This window comes from Chenopodium quinoa, unplaced genomic scaffold, assembly GCF_001683475.1.
Source record: "Chenopodium quinoa cultivar QQ74 unplaced genomic scaffold, ASM168347v1, whole genome shotgun sequence".
NCBI classification, from domain to species: Eukaryota; Viridiplantae; Streptophyta; class Magnoliopsida; order Caryophyllales; family Amaranthaceae; genus Chenopodium; species Chenopodium quinoa.
The window spans coordinates 11,042,571-11,067,541 of NW_018743292.1; the positions used below are offsets into that span (position 1 = coordinate 11,042,571).

Genomic DNA, 24,971 nt, shown 5'->3' on the forward strand with positions numbered 1-24,971 from the left:
AATAAAAAGGAGTTTTGAGTTGGTTATTATAAAGATTGAAATTATTGAATTAAAGAGGTTTTGTTGAATTATTATTATTTAAGATTTACAAGCATGATAGTAATCCCACTATGCGGATTTGGTTGATAAGATTTTGAACTTTGTATGATCGAGTCTTTCCTCAAGGATAGCTTTTCAATATAAAGACACTAACTTGGGGGTGTGCACACTTGGGTGAGGAATTTGTTTTAAAAAGAGGAATTGGTTTTATAAATCGTTTTATTGAATTATTGGAATTGGTTTTGAATCACGAGTTTTGGAATCATTGGAACTGGTTTTAAAAGCATGTTTGCTAATAAATTGAGTTTACTTATCTTGCACTTATTTAACTTAGCATATTTTGTCAATCCATATTTCCTATTTGCTTTGGTTCGCCCTGTTTACCTTATTTGTAAGCAGTGTTGACTATTTTCAGGTAGAGTCATGAATGAGCATATGGGAGCCCCAGGATTTGCTTCACCTAGTTTAGGAATGTTGGTTTTATCTTTATTTTGAGTACTCATAACAATGTTACTATTTTTATAAGCATTAATAAAAGAAAATTGAGTTTTCCGCTACAAGTTTTGTTATTGAGTTAAGTATTTTGAGTAGCCTTGCGTAATCACGCGGCGGTAACACGCCTAAGTCTATCTCTACGGTATAATTATTCGTATTATACTGAGATTTCCATAGAGGGAGATTTGGGGGTGTTACAAAAGCCATGATTGGGAAGTACAAATATGCATGTGGGGTAAAGAGAAATAGAGACAAATAAAAGGTAGTTGGTAATTATTGAAGAGATGGAGAGAGAAAGTGTTGGAAAATGATGTTAAAAGTAAAAATAAGTAAATAAAATGATAACAACTCATCAAAAAGAGATAATATTGTCAAAAAGTAAATTTTTTTAATAGAAATAGACATGTATTTTGGTTTCCCCGAAATGATTTACAGGTATGTAGATAAGGGACGGAGGGAGTATTATTATTATTATTATTTTTTTTTGGTGTTTAGAGAGCCACAAAGGCAGGTGATGAGAATCGATCCTTCGATCTCTTGAGACCAGGAGGGAAGCTATAACCACTTGAGTTATCCCTCACTCTCTCCTATTTTACTATCTAAACACATAAGACTAGTTTTCTCTTTTCTTTTTTACTTTCAAATTAAATTTCATTCACCATGTGTTGCATGATCTTTCAAAATTAATTCACCATTTGTTGCATGATGAGAATATTCCATATTAGGTTTGAAGTTTGATTTATTTTTATGGAAATCCTTCTCTTTTAAGTTTTTCTTCTTTTTCAATTCATTGTTAATAATCTTCAATAGCTAAATGAACAATTTGAGGTAAAAATTTCTGATTTATTTTTCCCTTGTCATTGATAATTATGTTTAATTTTTAAAATGAACCATTATTTTTTGCTAATTTATTGAAGTTGAGCACATTTAAAAATGAGCAAATTTATCTAATTAAACTCTTCACCTTGTTTACATTATACCACTCAACAATAATTATAATTCCAAAAATTCAACCAAAATAAAGTTTTCACAAACATTATTTTTATACTTAATTAGAAATGAGCACAATTATATTTTTTTTATGTTTCTAATCATTATAAATTTTGCTTATTTAAGCCAAATGAACAAATTTTACAAATGATTGTACCTTAGCTACTGTTATGTTTTACACTCGTAGTAAATTTAAATTAATTTAGAAGATGGCCTCATTTCATTTCATGAATATATAATATCTAAATTTCATATAGTATTGTGTAGAAAGAACATTTGAAAACGCGGGGAATATCTCGTACGAGTAGTATTCTATGGGGTATCGCAATTAATCAAACAAATTTAGAAATAAAAGGTGATTTTTTTTTATTTTTTTATTTTAGTATTCCACCCGATTCACCCTTTAGGCTTTATTCGAATTTAAGATCAATTTTGAATGATTAGATTACATTTCTCTCCCAATTATTGTTGCGAGGATCGAATTGGGTTGTCTTGTTGTTAGAAAGTTACATGACCGGAAATCCGTGAGGTGGGTTTCCCTCTCGCCTATGCCCCCTCTTTTCCACACAACCCACACCCCTTTCACTCTCTCTCCTTCATTTTCTCTCTCCTCCCTATCTCCTCACCTTTTACTCTCCTCCCACCCAACTCAACCAAACCCACCATGAAACGAGCTATGAACTCCGATTCCAATCCCAATCTCACCACAACCTCCAAAAAACCCAAATTCATCCCATTAAATCAACCTCAAAATCAACAAACCAATAATTCCGATTCAGATTCCGATTCTAATTCTCAATTCGCAAAACTCGACGAAAACCTCCTCTACGAAGTATTCAAACACGCAGATGGTAAAACCCTAGCCACAGCCTCATGCGTAAGCAAACAATGGAATCGGACTGCTCAAGATGAACGATTATGGGAGTTGATCTGTACTCGTCAATGGAGTAATAGTATTAATTATAGTACTCGTCAACTTAGATCTGTTGTTCTTGCTCTTGGTGGGTTTCGTCGCCTTCACGCGCTTAATCACGCAAAGACCGCCCCGGCTTCTTCGAGCTCTGCTCAGCCGATTCTGCCTCCGTCGTCTGCGATTCCGGCGCGTGCTGTCAAAAGTGGGAATAATAGGTTGGGGAAGGATGAAGTTCATTTGTCTTTATCTCTTCTTTCTATTAGATTTTATGAGAAGATGAATTCTTCTAATAAAAGACCATAATTTTATTTTTATTTGTAATTTGTCTTTCTATTTTTAGGTTTTTTTTTCTTCATGATTTGGGTTTTTTTTTGCCAAATTGTTGTGGTTTTTACTGTTTAGATTCTACTACGAGGAATAAATATTGAATGTAATGAATTTCCATTGTAATTTGAGTGTTGATTTAATGTATTTGTTGATTGGACTATCTTTTTAGAGGTAATCTCCAATACTCCTGATTATGTTTAGTTTGATATGGAGTATGCAACAATCGTCCGGATTTGGTTGTCGGATTGTTAATTCAAATTACACTATCAACGTGAAAATTAATTCCCAATAAAGGGAGAATAACTAATTGAATACTATGCTGAGCAGATGACAGGTTGTGGCAACTGGCAAAGTATTCTATTTCAAAAACCTGTCAACTTAATTACATTTTGGTTGGGAGTTTAATAGTCAACCAGTACCAAAGAAAACATCTACTCTAAAATGAACCAACATTAAATCCATTTTTTGAGACATGGAGAATTTAGTTGACTATGCCAGAATCATTACAGTTTTCCTGCATACATTCCATGATTCGAATACTCGTAGACGAAGGTTGAAGGTTATGATTTCAAAGGCGTATTTATGTTTAAATGAATATCAAATACTTCCTCCATGTTTTAATAAGTGTTACAATTTGACTTTTTTCACTATTCACATAATGGTTTTGACTTGATTAATTTACTAATATATAAAAAACAAATGTTATTGTATAATACATTGTTGGAATCGTTGTAATGTATACTTTCATATTATAAAATTTCCTATGATTTTACTAACATATAATTAGATAAATTAAGGGTCAAAGTCGTGTCTCGAAATGCGTGTTTGGTTAAACTGTAACACGTATTAAAACACGGAAGGAGTACAATTATATAATGCTCTCGATATATATATACACACCCAGATGGACAAAAGACGTACTTTAAAGGAATATCAAGTATGGTGTCTCGATATACATGTGTATTCGGTTGTATAATAGACATCTTGTAGAACTGAGACTGTCGAGAAAGGTGGGAAGTAGGATACTATAGCCATGCCACATGGAGATCAAGAGGGTGGAATATCTGGCAACAAAAGCAAAGATTATGTCATAATTTGATCTGTGAAATTCACATGTTAACAGCTTATCTGATCATGACTAAAGAGCAGCTAGTCTTCACTAATTTAAAGTTGTGAGAGATTAGCATACAGATGAACGCTTGGTAGGTTGGAGTTGGAGCACATTGACCTGAAATATCTTTGGTACTAATGATGTTGATACTAGATTTTCTGGGTAATTATACGATGATGCTTCTACCATGTGTCTCAATCGAGTCCTCAAAATTGTACAATTTTCTTACATATTTGTTTTATTGCGTAGAAAACATATTTAATGTCTATGCTCTTAATGGTCTTGAAATTTCAAAGTGAAAACTAAAAATTTAAAATCTTAAACATATGGTATTTTCGGGTGTATAATACTTAATCAAACATGTGCTACAGAATTGAATCTTGTAGTTATAATCCACTGTTTTGATCTTGATCCTTCATATATAATCTGAAACTACTCGTATGTGATGATGGATTAATCTCTTAATTTTGATCTTGATCCTTCATATGTAATCCAAAACTACTTGTAGGATTTTTTTTTTTTTTTTTTTTTTGACACCAACATAATATATTTATGAAATCAGAGTTTACAAAATACAAAACAAGAACTAAGACTTTAAACATGGCTTTTAACACTTAAATCTTTACAACTTTTGACATTAAAAACAACATTATTAAACTTGAGTTCGCCAGACAAGTTGCAGATTAGGGCCTCCTTACAATACAAGGAGCAAAAACATACTACACACTATAAATAGAGCAACGGAGAGAATCAAAACTGTTTGACCATGGCTAGCTTTTCCTCACCTGGCGGGATCAACTCATCACCAAGTAAGGTCTTCAAACAGGTCACTTGAACTAGTGACCTTTCGATCAGTAGCTTTCCTTGTTGGCAAGAAAGCTTTGACAACGTCGAGGCTCGAGAAACCCTAAAACAAAGTTTGGGCGCCTGCTTCGGATAGCAAATTTCAAGAGTAATGATCACAAGAATCATTACAAGCAAGGGAAAAGAAAGCAAACCAATACCATTCCAACAAAATACACACTTCACCTTAGCCAAGGCCAACTTCTTGTTCAACCCCCCAACAACCACACCTGTAAACTCTCTTAACATTATAACAACACCAAAATCCTTAACAAAGGATCCTATCTCCCTCTGCACACAACCATCCAAAAGACTATAGCCAAAACAACTCAAAAGCTTGGAAAATAACCAAAGGAGGCTAAAATACACCATAAAACAAACTAAGACAAGTAAACTTTGATAATTACCAAGAAAAAACATACTTAGGAAAGAGAACAAACCAGAGAAGAGCACCGTCCAAACTGAGAAACCCGAAACCACAAACACAAAGAACCTCAAAACCCTAGCCCTAACTTCACCGTTTCTGTCACGAACTTCTCTTGACGGCGGCGTTAGGCCTAGCCCTCCAGCGCAAGGACCCACGAAACCCTAACCCTAACTTTACTGTTTCCGTCACGGTCAAAATTACCGATGACCTTTGACGGCGGCGTTAGGCCTAGTCCTTAGGCCTTGTTTCAAGGCCTTGTTTCACCGGCGGTGAAACCCTTTGAACGAACAATAACCTTCCACGCTAAGGTGGGAAAAGGCGTCTGAGTTTGACGATCTGAAAACTCCCCTCGAAACGTTCGTGAACTAGGATAGGCTCACACAATCACCTCAATTTAGGATTAAAAGATCCTGAAGAAAGAAGGTGATGGCGTCGTCGACTTTTAGAGTGTGAGGAAGACGCCCAAAACAGGAAGGGGAAATTAAAAAGAAAGGAGAAGACAAGCAAAAGAAAAGAGAAGAATAAGAAAGAAGAGGAAGAGACTTGCCGGAGTATGGATGCGGCGCCGGAACTCCAGCGAGTTCTTAGGGTTTTTAGGAGAAGGTGGTGTTTTAGAATTGAGGAGAGAGAACAGAGCAAAAGCTAGAAAGAGAAAACGAAAAGAGTGAATTTGCCAAATTACAACTACTCGTATGTGGTGATGGATTAATCTCTTAATTTTGATCTTGATCCTTCATATATAATTCAATATTACTCGTATGTGGTGGGGACAAGTTCAATATGACCTTACATATACTGCCTATAAGGCTATAAGTAAAAATATGTCATAAACCTATCAAATTGTTTAATCTCGAAATAGATATTGCTTGGTGTAGGGAATATTTCAAACATCAACTTTGAGCCCCACTGTGATCATGCCTTTAAGCATAGTGGCGTCCAAAGGGAAGGAAGCTAGAGATAAAAGAGTCGACAACAAGTTTTAGGAATTTGTAAACCGTTCACGGGTGCGAAGGTTACACCCCATTCACGATCACAGAGATTGCTAACTTCATAATGGTCCGGAACCATGATTGGATATTCGGGGATGATGGTACGAATCCAACCTAAAAGAGATTGAACCCGCCCTAAATCGGCCTCTACTTAATTCTTATGATATTCATGTGCGCTTTCCGATCAACATACATACATCAAATTAGCTCTAAACCTGTTAAATCTATGTTGGTTGATTATTAAAGCACAATAAAATCTTATTATTGGTGATCACTTGAACTAAAATCATATTAGGCCTAGAACAAATTATTAATTATCTTATTAGGCGTGATTTCAAGTACAAATTCCCTTTAAACCTGCAAGAAAGGGCGTAATCAAGCAACAACAATAAACCATCAAGCAAAATACGATTAATTGACACAACCATCATCATCATAACAATAATCATCAAAACATAATTATTAGCAAGATCCTAGGCATGATACTAAACAGATTAATAACAAACCCTAGCATGTCACTAACAATAAAGATCAAAGCGTAAGCCTAAACATGATACTAAAAAATCACAAAAGCATCCTAACATGATACTAGAAATCGCAAAAGCATCCTAACATGATACTAGAAAATTAAAATAATATTCTAAATATGATTTCTATATCAAAGGAATAAATAAGTAATCGAATTACTTACTTTGATGCCTTATATTTCTTTCTATCAAAACAATACACACGTTAGTAAACTTCAAGAAAGATTAAATCAAATAAGAATTGAAATATAGATTTGGGACCAAACTCTCAGAACTACCAACCTTTCACGTCGAGGTCGAAGGCAACTTCGAGATTAGCTTGAAATATTCAAGGCTCGCGAAGAAAGTATGGTGTATGATATCAAGAAGGTGTTGGGATGTGTTTAGGCTAGGTTAAGAAAGAAAGAGAGAGAGAGAGAGAGAGAGAGAGAGAGAGAGAGAGAGAGAAAATAAGCTTATAGCTTAGAGAGAGGATTAGAAGATGATTGTTGGTGACCAAGCTTGTTGATGATTGAAAACGGAGGAAAACGACCTCTATTTATAGGGGAAAACGAGGGGTCGAAGGATCAGAAAAGAGTCAAAATTTGACTCGGAGTCAAAAGGCGCTATCGCGACGCGATATTTCTATCGCAACGCAATAGGCTTATCGTGACGTGATATTTCTATTGCTCAGCGATATTTTTAGAAGATAGAATCCGTACGGATTTAGACTTCCAATCAAATTGGGTTAATCGAATATTCGTACGTATTCTAATGTATCTGAATTAAAATCATTGAAAAACAAGTGTTTTATCCAATGTAAAATTGTTAAATCTTTATCTTTTTCAAAAACAAGATAAACTAGAATCTTCTAGAAGATTCTAGAAGCTAATAATTAATCCTAAGGGATTTAGGAATGAAAACAACCTTCTAGAGGATTCTAGAAACTCATAATAAATCCTAAGTGGTTTAGGAATGATGTTAAGGTTAATGGACCCTTCACATGGTCATTGGGTCGTAAGTAAGGCTCGGTTTAGGCCCAGTTTAGTATTTTGATCATTAATACTTCGTTATAACTCGGATTTGGCTTATAATATATCGTTGGAAAGCTCTTTTCAAACCCCATCCAACTACACAATTATTGGACCCAGACTATGGGCCAAAATAAATTGGTTTGGACGTTTTATAAAGAGGACACGAAATGAATGATTTTGGGTTTAAGGGCACGAAATAAATAATTTTGGTCTAAAACATTTAAGGAAAGGTTAGGGGTGAGGTCAAGGCTTAAGGAAAATTCACGAGACTCTTCAACTCTTTACCTAACTCGATAATCAAAGATATGAAAGATAATCATCACTGGGCTTGGTTTTTAGGGAGACACAACCAGGTGTCTCCACTTAGTAGCCAATTAGCTATATAATTATTTTTGTATCAATCAAATTCACAAAACTTTGAGTAATTTAACATTTTGAATTTTTAATTGAGCCATAGAGGTGACCATAAATCAGTCCATTTCATACTTTGGGCCAAAAAAAAAAAATTACCGAAATTGAAATAGCAGAAAATGCAGGGCAATGTATGGATAGAGAAAAGGTGTATCTAAGCCACTTCACATCCAAAAACATGGCCCAACCAATGTAGGTTGATAAAAGCTCTCCTTTCACCTGGGCCTAATATCTTCTCCGCGTCAAATTAATTGAATACTTCATACTCCTTATATTTTGCTTAAGTGTCTCACTTTGACTGATATATTTATTAGTGTAAAATTTTGACTAATAATATCTTTAATTCTTAATACGCAGTAGATATAAATTTTTAAAAGATAGCATTTGAAAACTTTATATTGAGACAATTCGAACAAGTTTTCACATATGATTAATCTTATGTATAAAGCACAAATACTAGTTAAAGTGATTCGTGTGAATAGTTTTAAAGTTAAACTTGGAGCACTTAAACAAAAAAGGAGTGAGTAATTTTTATTTTCATTTGTTAATCGTAACCCTTTAGTAAAATGATGAGAATTTGATAAATGAAATATGCAAATCAAAGGGCAAGTTTGTAAAATTTTGGATACAATTACTTACATCATTAGCACCAATAATGGTTCTTAGATCGCTACTAGTATAAATGGTTTAACATAAGCATAGTGCTACATTATGCGATAAAATTATAAATTTGCCACTTTAAATTTAAATTTTCTTTTATCGATTATGAATTGATCAAACATTCAAGTTACCACCTCTATTTTATATTATTTACAACGATTAAACACAAAGTGTAAGTGATAAGTGTCTAATTATTGCAAATAATATGAAGCGGAGATATTATATTAGTATGAAAAGTAGTAAGACTCATAGCCCAAGGGCTTTTTAGCTTACTAGACCCTACCCATCTACGATTAATCAATTAACCCAAAAGCCCAAATATTCAAAAGTCAATAAAACAACCCTACACCACCATATAATAAAGCCATCATAACCGTTGGATAAAGAAACCAATCCAACGGTTGAGAGAAAAACCCTAACAATATCAAAACCACTCGCAGTTGCCTCTACTCTCTTTCTTCTTCTTCCTCATTTCCATTCCTCACTTCATCCCGAAACCCTTCGTTCTCCAGGTAATCCTATTTTGTTTTAAAAATTAAATTATTCTTTTCCATTTTATTTTAATATCACTCGTAAATCATCTTGTTTATTTCAAATTCTATTTGATGTTTGTTTAAAATTGATTAATTGTATGAATGCACTACATTTTTATGAATTATTATTTGGTTGTACTAGTTTAATATTACATCACATCTTAATATTTTGCTTGTTTTTTTTTTTTTTTTTGTAAATTGTTTCGTTGTTTAATTTCGAACCGTTCATAACTTTGATGCTGTATTATTTTAGCTTAATTAATTAGCGGTAGAACTAACGATGCAACTATGTAATTAGTGCTTTATTGGGTGATTTTAATAATTGATATGATAGGGGGTTTATTGGTAAAATCGTAGAAGTGAAAAAGTGTGCTTGTTTAGCTGTGGAGGAGAAGGGAATGTGGAAAATCTGAATGTTTTATTATGAATGTGGAAATTTTCAATGGCATATTGTTGGAGTGATGAATGTGGAGAACTTTTAATAGGTCGATAATTGTGCTTCTATGTCATTAGGGTGATGTTTCGGGTGGAGGGATTGATCTACATAAATACTTGTTTCCCGCTTCTATTCAATCGATTATCTTGCTATGCTCTATTCAATCGATTTATGCAGACCCCAAATCATTTTGGGACTAAGTCGTTGTTGCTGCTGCTGTTGTTTTAAAATTATTAAACTGATCTCTCTAATATCGTATTTGGCATTCCCGACTGATACATTGATCCATTGAGCATGTTTTTTGCCTGTGTTCTTAAGTATCATATGATGTGTGATGGTTAAGGGTTGGCTGGAGGACTAGCACTCATTGCTCTACAATTTTGTATGGTTTTAGCTTGATGAATTGTTTTTTTTTTTTTTGATCCAGCAGAATTTGTATGCTTCTTAATTCAACTGTTGATTTGGTAGTCTTGATTCTTGTCAAGTTTCGCTTATGTTCTGATTGTATGTTTTGCGCGGTTTCTTTTCAGGTAATGGCTCCGAAACCACCAAACACCGGTCTTATTGTTGGCCTTAACAAGGGTCACATCGTCACCAAGAAGGAATTGGCTCCAAGGCCATCAGACAGAACAGGGGTATGCTATTCACCTTAATATTCCATTATGAATAAAATGTTTCAATGTTCTATACCTTTGTTATGTTTATCATGTCTGTGACTCATATAAGTGTCATGTTTTTGCTTTGCAGAAAACTAGCAAGAGGGTACTCTTTGTAAGGAGTATCATCCGAGAGGTTGCTGGATTCGCTCCATATGAGAAGAGAATCACTGAGCTGTTGAAGGTTGGTAAGGACAAGCGGGCACTGAAGTTGGCCAAGAGAAAGCTCGGAACTCACAAGAGGGCAAAGAGGAAGAGAGAGGAGATGTCAAATGTTCTCAGGAAGATGAGGTATTTTACACTGTTTAATCAATATTCTCATTTAGTTGATAGCTTACCATTGACTAGGAGAGTATCATATTATCACTGCCTTTTGATTAACCATATTTAATTTGATGTTTTGGCAGGTCTGCTGGTGGTACCGAGAAGAAGAAGTGATCTACGAGGAGTTCAATTTTTATTCTAAAATTTTAGTTGTAGTAGTGTGCTCATTTAGCTCTAAAAAACATGGGAATTGAATTAAAATTTTTACTGTGTTGGTTTTTGAACGATTGCCAATTTACCATTAATGAGTGAGGAGTCGTTAAATGTCTGCTGAGTATGAAATTCTTATTCCTTAGCATATGAAGCGTGCATTATGAACTTAACTAGCTTTCACTTCTTCAACATTACACATTCTGCTATATTGTGTGGTTTGCTCTGCACCTCTCTGCTGGCGATCCAAAAGTTTTTGTTATTTGATTTTCAATGCCAAGTGATTGTTTTGAAGACAGAATAGAGGCCTAGAGGGAGATTACAATTAACCCTTACTCAGCTGCTCTAATCTTTGTCCTCTTGAAAATGTTGCTTAGGGTTAATAACTTCATATTACCTTGAAAGTAGTTTCCCTGTGGGTGAAGGTTTTTACATTTTCGAAGGAAAAGGAAAAGATCTTACCTTTCATTTTCCCTTGTGAGGAAATTCTCAATAACAATGTTAAGCAACTTGTATTCATTGCGTTAATTTCAAATTATTGCATGTAACTAATTTACTACGGAGTATGCCCTATCAAAGAAAGGGGAGATGGCTAATAAGATAGTGTATACACGTTAATAAAATGTGGTAAACATCAAATATAACAAGTGAACTTCGTATATAGTTTTCCCATACCTTTTTCCTTTTTTTTTTTTTTTTAAAAAAAAAATCCATGATAGAAATTGCGTTAACTTATTCTCCATTCCTGAACCAGTATCCTAATTTAAATTAAGGTAATCAATTCTCATATTTCATCACCCAAAAAAAAAAAAATTTTAAATTTCAAAACGCTCATTATAATAGATTGAAAACCAAAAACAAGCTGAATTTAGGTTTGATTGGAGGATGACGATGGAGTCGTTTGACTCTTAACATTGCCCTCATTGGTGTGTGTAGGGCTGGCAATCAAGTTTGGTTGGGTTTGTGTTTGAGTCAACTTTAATTGGGTTTACTATCCCCCTATCCAATCCGATCCGTTTTTGAATTTAATTTTTCAACCATAACCTAATCGGTTTAATTTCGGGTCGGATTCGGGTTGACTCGTTTAACCCATATTTTAATTATAAACGGGTCAACTTGAACCCATTTGGCTTATCCTTTTTTCGATTGACTTGAATCCATAGAGTAGTGTGGATTAAAAAAAAAAATACACACACATTAACTAAATTACAGCCTTTGCATAAATAGAGAGGAAGAAAGAATGAAAAATGAGTAGTTGGAATGTGACTAATTTTGAGGATAGTTGGAATGAGATAATTTATATATAAAGGTAGTTCGATGGGTGTATATGGGTCAAAATGGTATTAATTAAGTTGTCTTTAGTTCGAGTTATTAAATAGGGTTTGATTTAACTTGACTTTATATAATATTTCGAGTTATATAGGTCATTTTCGAGTCGAAATTCTCAACCTTAACCTAACCTATTTAATTTGAAAGGTTTCGTTCGTGTCAACCCATTTCATAAATCGGGTAGGAAATTCAACCCAAATTCACTATATTTTTTTGGTCGACTTTAGGTCGTGTCAATTTTTGCCAAACTTAGGGCTTGTTCTGTTCATCTTAATTTTAGTCCAGTTCAGCTCAACTCCAATCAGTTCAATTCCTAATTTCCTTCTCTCATAAACAGTTTCGTTCAGTTCAGCGGGGGAAGATTAAATTAAGTGACATTGGGCAATTTTTAAAAAAAAAATTAAAAAAAAAAAGTAAAAAAAAAGAAAAAAAATGGTGAACTCTGAAAGCCAGAAAGCCAGAAAGAAGGAAGAAAAGAAAACTGAACTCTGAAACCTAACTTTCCTCTTTCCTCTCTCTTCGAAGTTCGAAAATCCTCTGCCAGTCCGCCGCTCTCGCTCGTCGGCTCCACTCCCGGCACTCCGTCCCTCCGTCCGTCGAGTCTCCGCCGTCGCTGCTTCTTGATTCACTGCTTCGTCCGTTCGTCGGCTCGTCGCTGGACTCGCTGCTCTCCATTCGACTTCGCTCACTTCGCTAAATCGCTAGACCCAATTTACAGTATGTAAATCTGAATTTAATCTCTGAATTATTAGTTTATTACTTGTTTAATTGTTTTATAGTTTATACTTTTGTTCAATTATTCTGGGTATTGAAGATTCGAAGTATTGAACTATTGAAATTTTGAAATGTGTTGGTTTATTGTCTTATTGAAATCTGTTGGTTAATTGGTTTATTACTTGTTTTTTCTTCTGTTTTTGTGAATTTATTGAAATAATGAAATGTATAGTTAATTTTGTGAACTTTTGATTGCATTTTTTTCTCCTGTTTTTGTGAATTTATTGAAATGTATAGTTGAATTAGAAATTTAGAATTTTAGGTTTTATTATTATGTAATGATGTGGAATTGTGGATTGTGGAAATTGATAAATATTTTTCAATTTAATTAGGAAATGTAAAAAGATTCACCTAATTCAAACAAATCCAAGGCAACTAGTAAACAACTCAGTCTTCGACAATTCTTGTTTAAAAGACCGAAACTCAATGAAAATGAGTCAAATTTTAATATTAGGTATTAACCAATTTGTGTGTTTGAGTTTTTTTTTTTTGTTTTTTTTTTTGTTTTTGTTAAGCTTTTTGTCAAGTTAAAGCTTTTTGTCCCCCCAAGTTGAAAATCCTAGCTCCGCCACTGAGTTCAGCCCTAATCAGTTTAGTTCAGTTTAGCCCCAATCAATTCAGTTCGATTGTTTTCAGTAAATCGGAACAGATCCTTAGTGTGTGGAAATAATATTTTAAGAAACTGAAATAGTAGAAGGAAAATTAATACATTGCAAATTCGCAATAGATACTTTTTTTTCATTTCCAAACTCTTAGGGGTTGTTTGGTTGAACTTGTTGGAATGAGATTTAGAATCCATTCCATGGTTTTATTTGTTTGATTTGGCTATTTAAGTATGGAATCTCATACCTTGGGGATTCTAACTCCATCCCATTCTATTGGAATCTCATACCCACCTTCCCTCTAAGGATTCATAATCTATACTATTACTCGAGTATAAGAATCCATTCCATGATTAAACCAAACAACTTTAGATTGGTATGAGATATAGAATCCATACCACCCAAGTATGGGAATCCATACCAATCCATTACAGCTTAGTGAACTAAACGACCACTTATGGGGTTCGCCATGCCCCATTTATTTATCGTTTATAATTGGACGACTCTATAAAGATCCGTTTATATATTAACTGGACGGATCTGACCCATTTATACCTGGGGCGGGTCAGGGCTTTTAATGGGGCTCCAAAGCCTCCAACCCATTGAATCCTCTTCCTCCTCTTTTTCTCAGTTCGTTCTCTATTGAAGCGCATGCTAGGGATGGAAATAAGCCTCCTATCATAGCTACATACGTGAGATGCAAGAAGGGAATTATTTGATGCTTGAGTTGGTTGTTGAGTTTGTTAAAAGCTTTCTGTTATTAGCATTCTGATAATTGTAATAATGAGTTTGTTGGGGGGCTTAATAGTCATTACTGTATAACAGAATATTATTCTGTTAATGGGTTTGCTGAGGTGTCTAGAGTTTGTTATGCTAATAAGGCTATATAAAGGCCTAATGGTGATCATTAGAAGGGCATGCAGAAAATTGAACTGAGTAATTAGGAGAGTGATTTCCTCTCGAATGAAAGCTTGCTTGTATTAGAGGTTACTCTGACCGAATTAATACAACCCTGATTACAGCTCTAATTCTTCTTCTCTCTCTTATAATTCTGTTTTTCCCTGCTTCCTTCTTCTTCTTTTCGGTATTATAGATCTGGTATCTTGCATTTTTGGTATCAGAGCCACCGAATCTGACCATGGCTTCCCGCACAAACGCACAGCGCATTGAATCCTTGGAAACCGAAGTCGGGTCTGTTGACTCGAAAATCGCTCAGGCCATAACCTCTGCTGTCGAGACAATCCGTAAGGAACTAGCTCAGCAAAACCAGGCCGCTGCTGGTGCGATGGAGAAAACGGTGCAGCAGTTGCACACGGAGGTGCTCTCAATGGCCCGTAAAGTTGGGGGAACTTCTTTCGACCAAGCTGACCACCGTGCACAGTGGAATGGGGGAGACTAATGGCCCGTTCGACGGAATAGGGTCTCCTCGAATTCCTCCTCCGAATGGCGATCTAGAGACTGAGGGAGTGCTGGGCACCGGAGTTGGGTGGCGGTCAAAGAAGCTAGACTTACCGTCGTTTGATGGTACCAATCCCGACGGTTGCATCCTCCGTGCCGAGAGATACTTCCATTTTTACCGATTAAGTGAAGGTGACAGTCTTGAAGCGGCGGTGGTAGCTCTTGACAGAGACGCTCTTTTGTGGTTTCAGTATGAATACCGGCGTCGCCGAATTCGCCGGTGGGATGAACTGAAAACCCTTATCCTTCGAAAATTCCGACCACATGAGGAGGGAGGGCTGTACGAACAATGGATGGCGTTGCGACGATGTCGGTGGCTGAATATAACCGCTGGTTTATTGAGCTGATGGCTCCGCTAGAATTGGTGGCCGAAATTGTTGCTCTCAGTAACTACATGACGGGTCTCAATGGTGATGTGAGGTCTGAGGTGAGAATGTTGAAACCCAGGGATCTTGATGATGCAATGGAGTTAGCCATTTCTGCTGAGGAGAAAATGAGATTTGGGCCTAGGTCCAACTCAGATTTTAAAACCCAAAAAAATAATAACTACAAAATCACCCTCCCCTACCAGCCCAAACAATACTTAACCCATTCCCTCTCAAACACTTCTTCAAATAGCCCACGACCCACAAACACAACCCACCCAGCTCTTCTACAAACAAAATCGATTACTTACCCTAACAATGGAGAAATAAGGAGGTTGAGTGAAGCTGTACTCAAACTGAAAAGAGAGCAAGGGCTCTGTTTCAGGTGCGATGAAAAATGGAACAGAAATCACCGTTGTAAACGGCGAGAGTTGAGCGTGCTGTTGACAGTAGATGAGGAGATGGATGAAGAGGAGGTAGGAGGTACAGTGGAGGCTGACATGCAGCAGGTGGAGGTAATTCCAGAGCTACCACTAGAAACACCTGCCGTCTCTCTCAATTCGGTCATGGGATTGACAAATTCCAGAACAATGAGGCTCCGGGGGTCGGTTAATGGCAAGGAAATTGTGGTTATGGTGGATTCCGGCACCACCCATAATTTCTTGTCTACCAAGGCTGCCGATTATCTAGGATTCTCGATTTCTAGAGATGGCGAGTTCGGCGTGACGCTGGGAAATGGAGAGGCGATTCAAGGTACTGGTGAATGTAAAGGTGTAGTGCTCCACTTGCAGGGATTGACGTGAGGACTTCCTTGTCTTACCATTGGGTAACTCTGATTTAATTTTGGGAATCCAGTGGTTGGAAAAATTGGGAACTATTTCCACCAATTGGAAGACGCAAGTAATGAAGTTCCAGCTCGGAAACGAGGGTGTGGTTTTACGGGGGGATCCTTCTTTGGGACGAACGGGGATATCCCTCAAAGCAATGTTTCGGTCAATACAGAAGGAGGGAAGTGGATTTCTGTTGGAATTAAACCTCCTTTTGGAAGGTTAGCCCATAGAGGTGGGGAAGTCGACTGTTCCTGCCAGCATAGTTGAGATTTTACAAAAATTTCAGCACACTTTTGAAATGCCACACGACTTGCCTCCACGCAGGGTTATTGAGCATGCAATAGTGCTTAGGGAAGGGACTGACCCCATCAGTGTCCGGTCATATCGGTACCCCCAGAAATCGAGAACCTGGTGGCTGATATGTTAAAGGCTGGGATTATACAACCGTCAACCAGTCCGTATTCCAGCCAGTCCTCTTGGTCAAAAAGAAGGATGGTTCATGGCGGTTCTGTGTCGACTACCGAGCACTGAATAAGAGTACAATTCCTGATAAGTTCACAATCCCAACCATTGATGAGCTTTTGGATGAACTCCATGGGGCCAAGGTGTTTTCAAAATTGGACTTAAAATCTGGGTATCACCAGATTAGAGTGAAGGAGTGTGATGTTCCGAAAACAGCCTTCCGAACACATGATGGCCACTACGAATTTCTAGTGATGCTGTTTGGTCTCACCAATGCTCACAAATTTCTAGAGCTTGATGAATACGGTATTCAGACCTTATTTGAGGAAGTTTTTTTTACTTTGGTGTTTTTTGACGATGTGTTAATTTACAGCAAGACTGTTGATGAACATTGCCACCATCTATCAAAAGTGTTTGAGGTGTTACAGGAGCATCAGCTATACACTAACAGAAAGAAATGTGAGTTTGGCCAGGAAAAGGTGGCCTACCTAGGGCACGTTATCTCTGGGCAAGGGGTCGAAGTTGATTAGGAGAAGATAAAAGCGATGATGGAGTGGCCACAACCACGGAATTTGAAGGAGCTAAGAGGATTTTTGGGGTTAACTGGATACTACCGAAAGTTCATCCAACATTACGCTCAAATTACTCACCCCCTTACAGACCAGTTGAAGAAGGATAGCTTTGGCTGGAATGCCGAGGCTACTTCTGCTTTCCAGGTCCTCAAAAAAGCTATGACACAGGCCCCAGTTCTAGCCATGCCCAATTTTTCAGAAGACTTTATTCTGGAAACAGATGCTTGTGGCCATGGGGTTGGGGCTGTTCTCTTGCAGTTGGGCCATCCAATAGCCTACTTCAGCAAATTGTTGGGAAGCAGAGCACAGGAGAAGCATATTTATGAAAAGGAGTTAATGGCAATTGTGCTGGCAGTAGAAAAATGGCGCCATTACCTCCTGGGAAGAACGTTTGTGGTCCGCACCGATCAGAAAAGTTTGAAATATTTGCTGGAGCAGCGTGAGGTGAATGGGTGGGCAAATTGCTGGGCTATTCATTTGAGATCCACTATAAATCGGGCAGCAGTAATATAGTGGCTGATGCTCTGTCCCGGGAACATGGACCTGCAATTTCTTGCTCCACCATGGTTACTACTTGCGGGTTTCAATGGCCACAAGTCTAGGCTCTTATACAGAACGATCCTTTCATATCCAAGCTGATGCTCAACTAAAAGCAAGGCAGTAATACTTTGAAATGGTTCGCTTTGGAGGGTGGGATCCTCAAGTATAAAGGTCGGATCGTTATACCCAAACATTCTGAGTTTACTTCGGCTCTCCTACGAGAATACCATGACTCACCAGTTGGCGGAAATTCTGGAGAATACAAAACATACCAACGTTTGGCTGCCGAATGGTTTTGGGTTGGCATGCGCAAGGATGTGATGGAATATGTGAAGGCCTGCATGGTCTGTCAAAGAAACAAGGCCTCCACTGTTAGCCCCCTAGGCCCGCTTCAGCCCCTACAAGGTTTGGGAGGACGTTTCGATGGATTTTATTGAGGGACTTCCGAAGTCCAATGGCTGGGATACCATACTGGTTGTGGTCGATAAGCTGTCGAATTATGCACATTTTATTCTCCTAAAACATCCAGTCACAGCTCCGACAGTTGCTCAGTCTTTTGTTAAAGAGGTGGTACGGCTCCACAGTATACCAAGTTCCATTGTGTCTGACAGAGATAAAATTTTTGTTAGTACGTTTTGGGCAGAGCTGTATAGGTTGCAAGGCACTCAGCTTGCCAGGAGCACCGCTTACCACCCTCAGTCCGATGGACAGACCGAGGTGATCAATAAGGGGGTTGAGTCATATTTACGGTGTTTTGTCAATGGGAAACCTAAGTCCTGGTCGTCGTGGATTCCCTGGGCAGAATATTGGTATAACACCTCATTCCACACTTCTACTCTTCAAACTCCATTCAAAGTTTTATATGGTAGGGATCCACCACGTTTGGTGAGGTTCATCCCGGGAAGTACCTCTGTTTCTTCTGTGGAAGAACAGTTATTGGATCGTGATGCCATCTTGGATGATCTCAAGTTCCACTTACTTAAGGCCCAGGATTATATGAGGACTTGTGAGAATAAGAAACGCAGAGATGGACGGTTTGACATTGGTGAGTGGGTGTTTTTGAAGCTACAGCCATACAGACAGAATTCAGTGGCAAAAAGAGGATATCAGAAACTTTCCCCTCGCTTCTTTGGTCCTTATAAGGTGGTCCAACAGGTAGGATTGTGGCTTACAAACTGGACCTCCCGGCTGGGGCTAAGATCCATCCGGTCTTTCATATTTCACAGCTCAAAAAAGCCCATGGCCAGCACTTCACCCCCACTCCCTTGCCTCCTCAACTCACAGCGGAGTTAGTTCTAGAAGTTGAGCCCGAGGCCGTTTTGGGGGTGAGGAATAGACAACAGGGATCTCATACCTTGCTGGAAGTTCTCATTAAGTGGAAGAGCTTGGATGAATATGAGGCCACTTGGGAGTCCTACACTGAGATTCAGGATCGCTTTCGCTCCTTCCACCTTGAGGACAAGGTGAATCTTGTCGCAGGGGGTATTGCTAGGAATGGAAATAAGCCTCCTATCATAGCTACATACGTGAGACGCAAGAAGGGAATTATTTGATGCTTGAGTTGGTTGTTGAGTTTGTTAAAAGCTTTCTGTTATTAGCATTCTGATAATTGTAATAATGAGTTTGTTGGGGGGCTTAATAGTCATTATTGTATAACAGAATATTATTCTGTTAAGGGGTTTGCTGAGGTGTCTAGAGTTTGTTATGCTAATAAGGCTATATAAAGGCCTAATGGTGATCATTAGAAGGGCATGCAGAAAATTGAGCTGAGTAATTAGGAGAGTGCTTTCCTCTCGAATGAAAGCTTGCTTGTATTAGAGGTTACTCTGACCGGATTAATACAGCCCTGATTACAGCTCTAATTCTTCTTCTCTCTCTTATAATTCTGTTTTTCCCTGCTTCCTTCTTCTTTTCGGTATTATAGATCTGGTATCTTGCAGCGCACTTGACGTTCTTCATTGAGGCGCCTTCTAATACCTGTATCCCCCATTGAAGCAGCTTCTGAGGTAATTTGTTGTTTCTTTTTGTAATCATCATATCAATTTCACAATCTAGGGTTTACTTTAATTTAATTGTCAGTGTAGTAAGTTTAGGGTTCGAAAATCTGAACTATTGGTTCTTATTACTAAGATTATGAAAGATTATAACCGCGATTATGTTGTTAGAAAACAAAATTGCAAGCCTAATTGATAATTGAATCAAATATCCCTAATTATTTGATAATTGAATCAAATTTGGTTGCTAATGTATTGCAGAACCCTTTAATGTTAGTATTAAACTATGAAATTAGACCTCTTCTCCCTCATTTACAAATTACTAAGTAAGAATGTAGGATTTTCGCGGTTGCGGTATCATGTTCTGTGTATCATGAGCTGATTCTGCGCCTTTCAGATATTCAATGGCATTTTTGAGGTGTTCATTCTTTTGAATCATTGCTATAAATGAATTCATTGCTAGCCACTCGTAGGCGAGGTGGTGCAAACCTTTTCTAGCTTAAACCCCGTGATTAGGTTTTTGAGGTGATTTTCTGGCGCTTTTGGCACTTTTGCCAAACAGTATGCTTTATTTCGACCGTCTAAACTTAAGTCATAGGTTCTAGTTCCAGAGCTCTATTAGTTGCTCTCTAGTGATCATTCAGCTAGGCTAAATTTCTGCACTTCATTTTTCATTACTTATTAGTAATGACTTAATTCTTAACTCGTCGCTGATGGCTGTCTTGTTCTGGTCCTAAGGCTCCTGATGCAGCTTAGGCCTTAGGGTACACTCAGTTAATCAGGCGAATTAGCCCCGCTTCTTTCCAATAGATGTAAATGTTTAGCATGCTTTATCTTCGCCATGTGATTGTTTAAAGCTGCTCATGTCTGCTGCTGTTGTTGCTTGTTGGTTTGTTGTGCTGTTGGTACTACTGTTGTATGCTTGTGATTTTTGTCGTTGCTGCAGCTTTTTGCTGTTGAAACAGGCTGCTTTTTTAGCTGCTGTAATTTCGTTGGTGTTGCTGCAATAATTGTTTATTCGTTGTGATGATAAAATAGTGACAAGCTTCTTGTTCTGCAAACAGAGCAAAATCATCTCTGTTGCCCAAGAGAAACAAAAATGAACAAGAAGAAGATATTCAAACTAGCAAAGGGGTTTAGAGGCAGAGCAAAGAATTGCATAAGGATAGCTAGAGAGAGAGTGGAGAAGGCGCTTCAGTACTCTTACAGGGATCGCCGCAACAAGAAGCGTGATATGCGCTCTCTTTGGATTGAACGCATCAATGCTGGTGCCCGACAACATGGCGTAAGTATTACTTATGTCTCCAATATTTATTTGATTATAAAGTTTGATTATATGATTTATATCTATGCTTGTATTAATGATTTAAAATTGTAGCCTGTGTGAACTTGAGAGTATTATTTTGAAATCACTACCTAAGCTCCAAAAATTATACCTTGGGGCTGAGAAAATCTGAAATGTTCAAGGTTTGTTCTTTGTCAGTTATATTGGTTAATGAGCTTAAAAACCAATAACCTAAGATGAAAGTGATTTTTTTTTTATGGAACTGTTGTTCCATCTTTGAAAGTTGATCATTTTTGAGTTCTAACTTTAGGAAGTCATGGTCTGAGTTGAGTTAAATCATTTTGGGTTTTGATCTTCTCTGAAGAATCACATCGTATATTGGGGAGTAAAATCAATAGCAACTGTTTTTAATACTAATCTTCTGAAATTTTGATAAACTTTTACTTCAGAAATCCTATAACCTGTGGAGGAGCATGAATTATTTGGTTTTGACTAAATTTGTATTGCCTGCTGCTTGATTTTGCTACTGAATGGTGTGGTCCAACAGTTAACTAGGGTAGATAGTGCTGTGTACATGTTAGTTGCGTTCATCCAACATATTGGGAGGGAAGCTTTTATTTTGGTTTTGTACTGATGAACAGTATTACCTATAAGTGAAGCATTCTACTGCACAACAATCTTTGTTGTTTCCTCCTAAACAATATTGTAGATGAAATTTTTGCAGATAAGTTTACTAGGGTTGAAGACTTGAAGGACACTTTCCCTCACTAATAGATTATTTTCTTGAATGAATCTGGATCTTTTATCTTTTTTCTGGGAGAAAATGTGAAATTGTTCCTAATGAATGTCTTTAAGTTAATGGTGATAGATTGAGGACGCTCCACTGGTTGTGTAAGCTAACGCAGAGAGATAAATTACAGTGTTGTAATAAGAGATATGGCGCCACAACCTCTATTAAAGATTTTAAGGTAATCAAGGGAAATCAAATCTTCGTATCAGACAACCCCAGGCACTAGGCGGTGTTCATTCTACAGAAAGAGCCTTACGTTGGATGTGATTGTCATTATTTCTTCATCAAATTTGTGTGGAGCTCCCGTCCTAACGTCCTATATCTAGAATAAAATGTGAGGGGTGATGTTCATCTTGGTGAGAATGAGTTTTTGTTGAGGCTAACTTTGCTGTGCTTTTGGAGACTGGTTTTGGTAAAATTTTGCTATATAATGCTAGTCGGCTATCCTTTTGCTGTGTCACATTTACAGGCATCAATTATTCCAGTTGGTTTCGCTTGCACAAAGTTGTTTTTGGAAATCAAAATAATGGCTGGAAATTGTAGTAACAGAGATCTGGAGTTAGTACTTTTTTGGAAAAAAAAAAGGAGGGGGGGGGTTGAATCTACAATACCACGAGTAACTATTGGGTAGATCTGTATATTATCTTAAAAAAAAAGTGTTTTTTGGGGTTAATGGAATGAAGTCAAAGAAACACTGTTCTCCAACATTTGGATTATAAATTTATAATGAACTAAAATAGAAAGGCTCAACAAATAGTCTTGGTCTCTCTTTCATTAAAGTGTGAAGCTATCATTGCGCCTGGGTCTCTAGCAATCAATGCGTACTGGTTTAAGGTATGTTCGACCCCTTTGGCCATGCCAAAATTAGGATCATCTGTAGAGGCATTGTAGTACATGTATTTTTGTTTTGGAGTGCTGTCAATGTGCAGGAACACTTTTGAGTGATACTCTTTCAGTGTATGATGTATTTATTGTTAGACTTGTCATCTGAGGTGTCTTAAAGTATTCTACATTAGTAAATATTCCTATTCTTTTGGCTGCAGGTAAACTATGGTAACTTCATGTGTGGGCTGATGAAGGAAAACATACAGCTAAACAGGAAGGTCTTGTCAGAACTGGCCATGCACGAGCCCTACAGCTTCAAGGCTCTGGTGGATGTATCACGCAATGCTAATCCAAAAATTAAAATAGTAGAACCTAAAAAGGTTGGCCTTGCTTCTGTTCTGTGATGGATGGTTTTTGAAGTCTCCTTGATTGTTTGTTTCACCTTCTGGAATCTGGAGCAACATTTCGTAGAAATGTTAGGTCGGCTGGAGCATCATCATTACTGCAACAAAATTTCGTCTAATTTTTATCGCCGTTCTGTCTATCCTGGAATTAAGACCAAATATAAGTTGCAAACTCTTTTTATTTACTCGTCTTTTAAAGATGTATTGTGGCCTGTGGGCAGAGAATTTAGAATCCTAGTGCTTAGGTTGGCTTGATTATCCCAGGTCTATTTTTCTAGGTAGTTTATCTTAGGTATTATTCAGTGTTTAAGAAAACGAACTATCTTAGTTATAATAATTGGTCTTTCACTCTTTTGTGGTAAATTGGCAATGGTTATCATACCAAGAGTTCAACGCTTGAGAATAGAGTGGGAAGTTTAAGTAAATTCCTACTCCGAAGTATGGTCACTGCACTTGCTTAACCTTTCAAAACTATACTAGAAAAATCCACCAGATGTACACAAACCATCTACCCAAGAATTTGCATCGTGATTATATAGCAGACCTCTCACTTTTTTCTGCATGCAGATGGATTCAAACTTGAGAGCCTAAGATCTTAAGTTCTTTTCATGGCACTATTTCTAGCTTGCTCAACTATTGCTAGCAGAGCAACTCTCCGCCTTTGTGATTTTGCCTTCAACAAGGACTCTACAATGATGGCAGCGGCGACAATAACAATATAGTAATGGTAGAGAAGGATGGTTCTATCACTGGTTTTTTCTTACCCAAGCAAAATGACCAATTCCAATTAAACATTGATTACACTAAATACCAATTTAAGAAAGATATTACAGTAAATGTTTATTTGTAATCCTAAATGCTACATATATCGTTACCCTTAAAATAATTATGAGCTGTTATTTTAAAAAATGGGAGACACATCAAATTCAAGTTTTTTTTTTTAGATAGATGTTTCATGTTTTTATTAGGATGTACTCTGTATTTCTATTCTTTCCTTCTCTAAATCTTACCAATTTGAATTTTTTTTTGCATTGTAAAAATTAAGGTTTAATAATAATTAATTACATACTAATATTCAAGAGGGCATAAATTACAATGCATCATATGCCTCTTATTATTTAGCTATATAAAAAAATCCTTCCTATAATCAATCTTAATCTTCTATATTTTGCAATGCCATTAATGTATAAATTAACATGCAAATCACCTTTTACAATCATCTTCCCACAAACTTGATCAATAATAGTTATAATAAAGCAAAACTCTCTCTTTTAATTCAAGCATAATATCTTCAAACATGGGAAACAAAGCTGTTCTCTTGGTATTATTTCTAGTTTGCTCTATCATTGCTAGTGAAGCAACTAGTCACCATCAAGATAACGGCATCAACGCGAACCACAACGACGTACACAATGGCGCTAACAAGCATAGAATCATGGCTAATTTGAGCCCCGCGGGAAAAGGAAAGAAACCAACTCATTCATCTGGACCTTCAGGAGGTAGAGACACTCGTGGAAATCATGTTCCTGGCGCTAGATCCAACTAATTAATAATAATAATAATAAAAATCTCTTCTATTTGTAGTATACAAATATATCAAGTTAAGTTGTCTAAAATAATGATTGGTCCATACAAATGTAGCACCAACTTTTGATGTAATTAGTTGAGATGTTCTCTATGAGAATTTTTCGTATAATTTTGTAACATACCCTTTGAAAATTGGGAAACTCATTAAATTTAAGAGTATAATCAATTTTGCATGTTTTTTTCCGTGTGGTAGTGTTTTTACTAGGAAGTAATAATTTTATTTATTTTATTTAATTATTTCCAATGCACCAATATTAGTTGAACAAGAAATATAAGATCGAATAATTGTTAAAAAAATTAAATCTTTTTA

The 24,971-nt window shown here is 36.8% G+C and overlaps 3 protein-coding genes across 5 annotated transcripts; all 3 read left to right on the forward strand.

The window, feature by feature from the left end:
- The first annotated feature begins 1,803 nt into the window (after window positions 1-1,803).
- On the forward strand, window positions 1,804-2,970 carry LOC110737011 (F-box protein GID2-like). Its single transcript, XM_021917357.1, has one exon. It carries the CDS (start codon window positions 2,189-2,191, stop codon window positions 2,738-2,740), a length of 552 nt encoding a protein of 183 aa, XP_021773049.1. The 5' UTR covers window positions 1,804-2,188; the 3' UTR covers window positions 2,741-2,970.
- A 6,142-nt stretch (window positions 2,971-9,112) lies between these two features.
- LOC110737012 (60S ribosomal protein L36-2-like) lies at window positions 9,113-10,976 on the forward strand. Its single transcript, XM_021917358.1, has 4 exons — window positions 9,113-9,257; window positions 10,245-10,349; window positions 10,462-10,661; window positions 10,778-10,976. Exons 2-4 carry the CDS (start codon window positions 10,248-10,250, stop codon window positions 10,806-10,808), a joined length of 333 nt encoding a protein of 110 aa, XP_021773050.1. The 5' UTR covers window positions 9,113-9,257; window positions 10,245-10,247; the 3' UTR covers window positions 10,809-10,976.
- A 1,424-nt stretch (window positions 10,977-12,400) lies between these two features.
- On the forward strand, window positions 12,401-23,437 carry LOC110737013 (50S ribosomal protein L20-like). Of its 3 annotated transcripts, none has more exons than XM_021917361.1 (4): window positions 12,401-12,890; window positions 19,701-19,782; window positions 20,835-21,055; window positions 22,889-23,437. In XM_021917361.1, exons 3-4 carry the CDS (start codon window positions 20,870-20,872, stop codon window positions 23,072-23,074), a joined length of 372 nt encoding a protein of 123 aa, XP_021773053.1. In that variant the 5' UTR covers window positions 12,401-12,890; window positions 19,701-19,782; window positions 20,835-20,869; the 3' UTR covers window positions 23,075-23,437. The 3 variants fall into 3 exon arrangements, with proteins under 3 accessions (XP_021773053.1, XP_021773051.1, XP_021773052.1); XM_021917359.1 differs by having other exon boundaries at window positions 19,717-19,782; XM_021917360.1 differs by lacking the exon at window positions 19,701-19,782 and having other exon boundaries at window positions 12,528-12,890.
- Window positions 23,438-24,971: the final 1,534 nt, after the last annotated feature.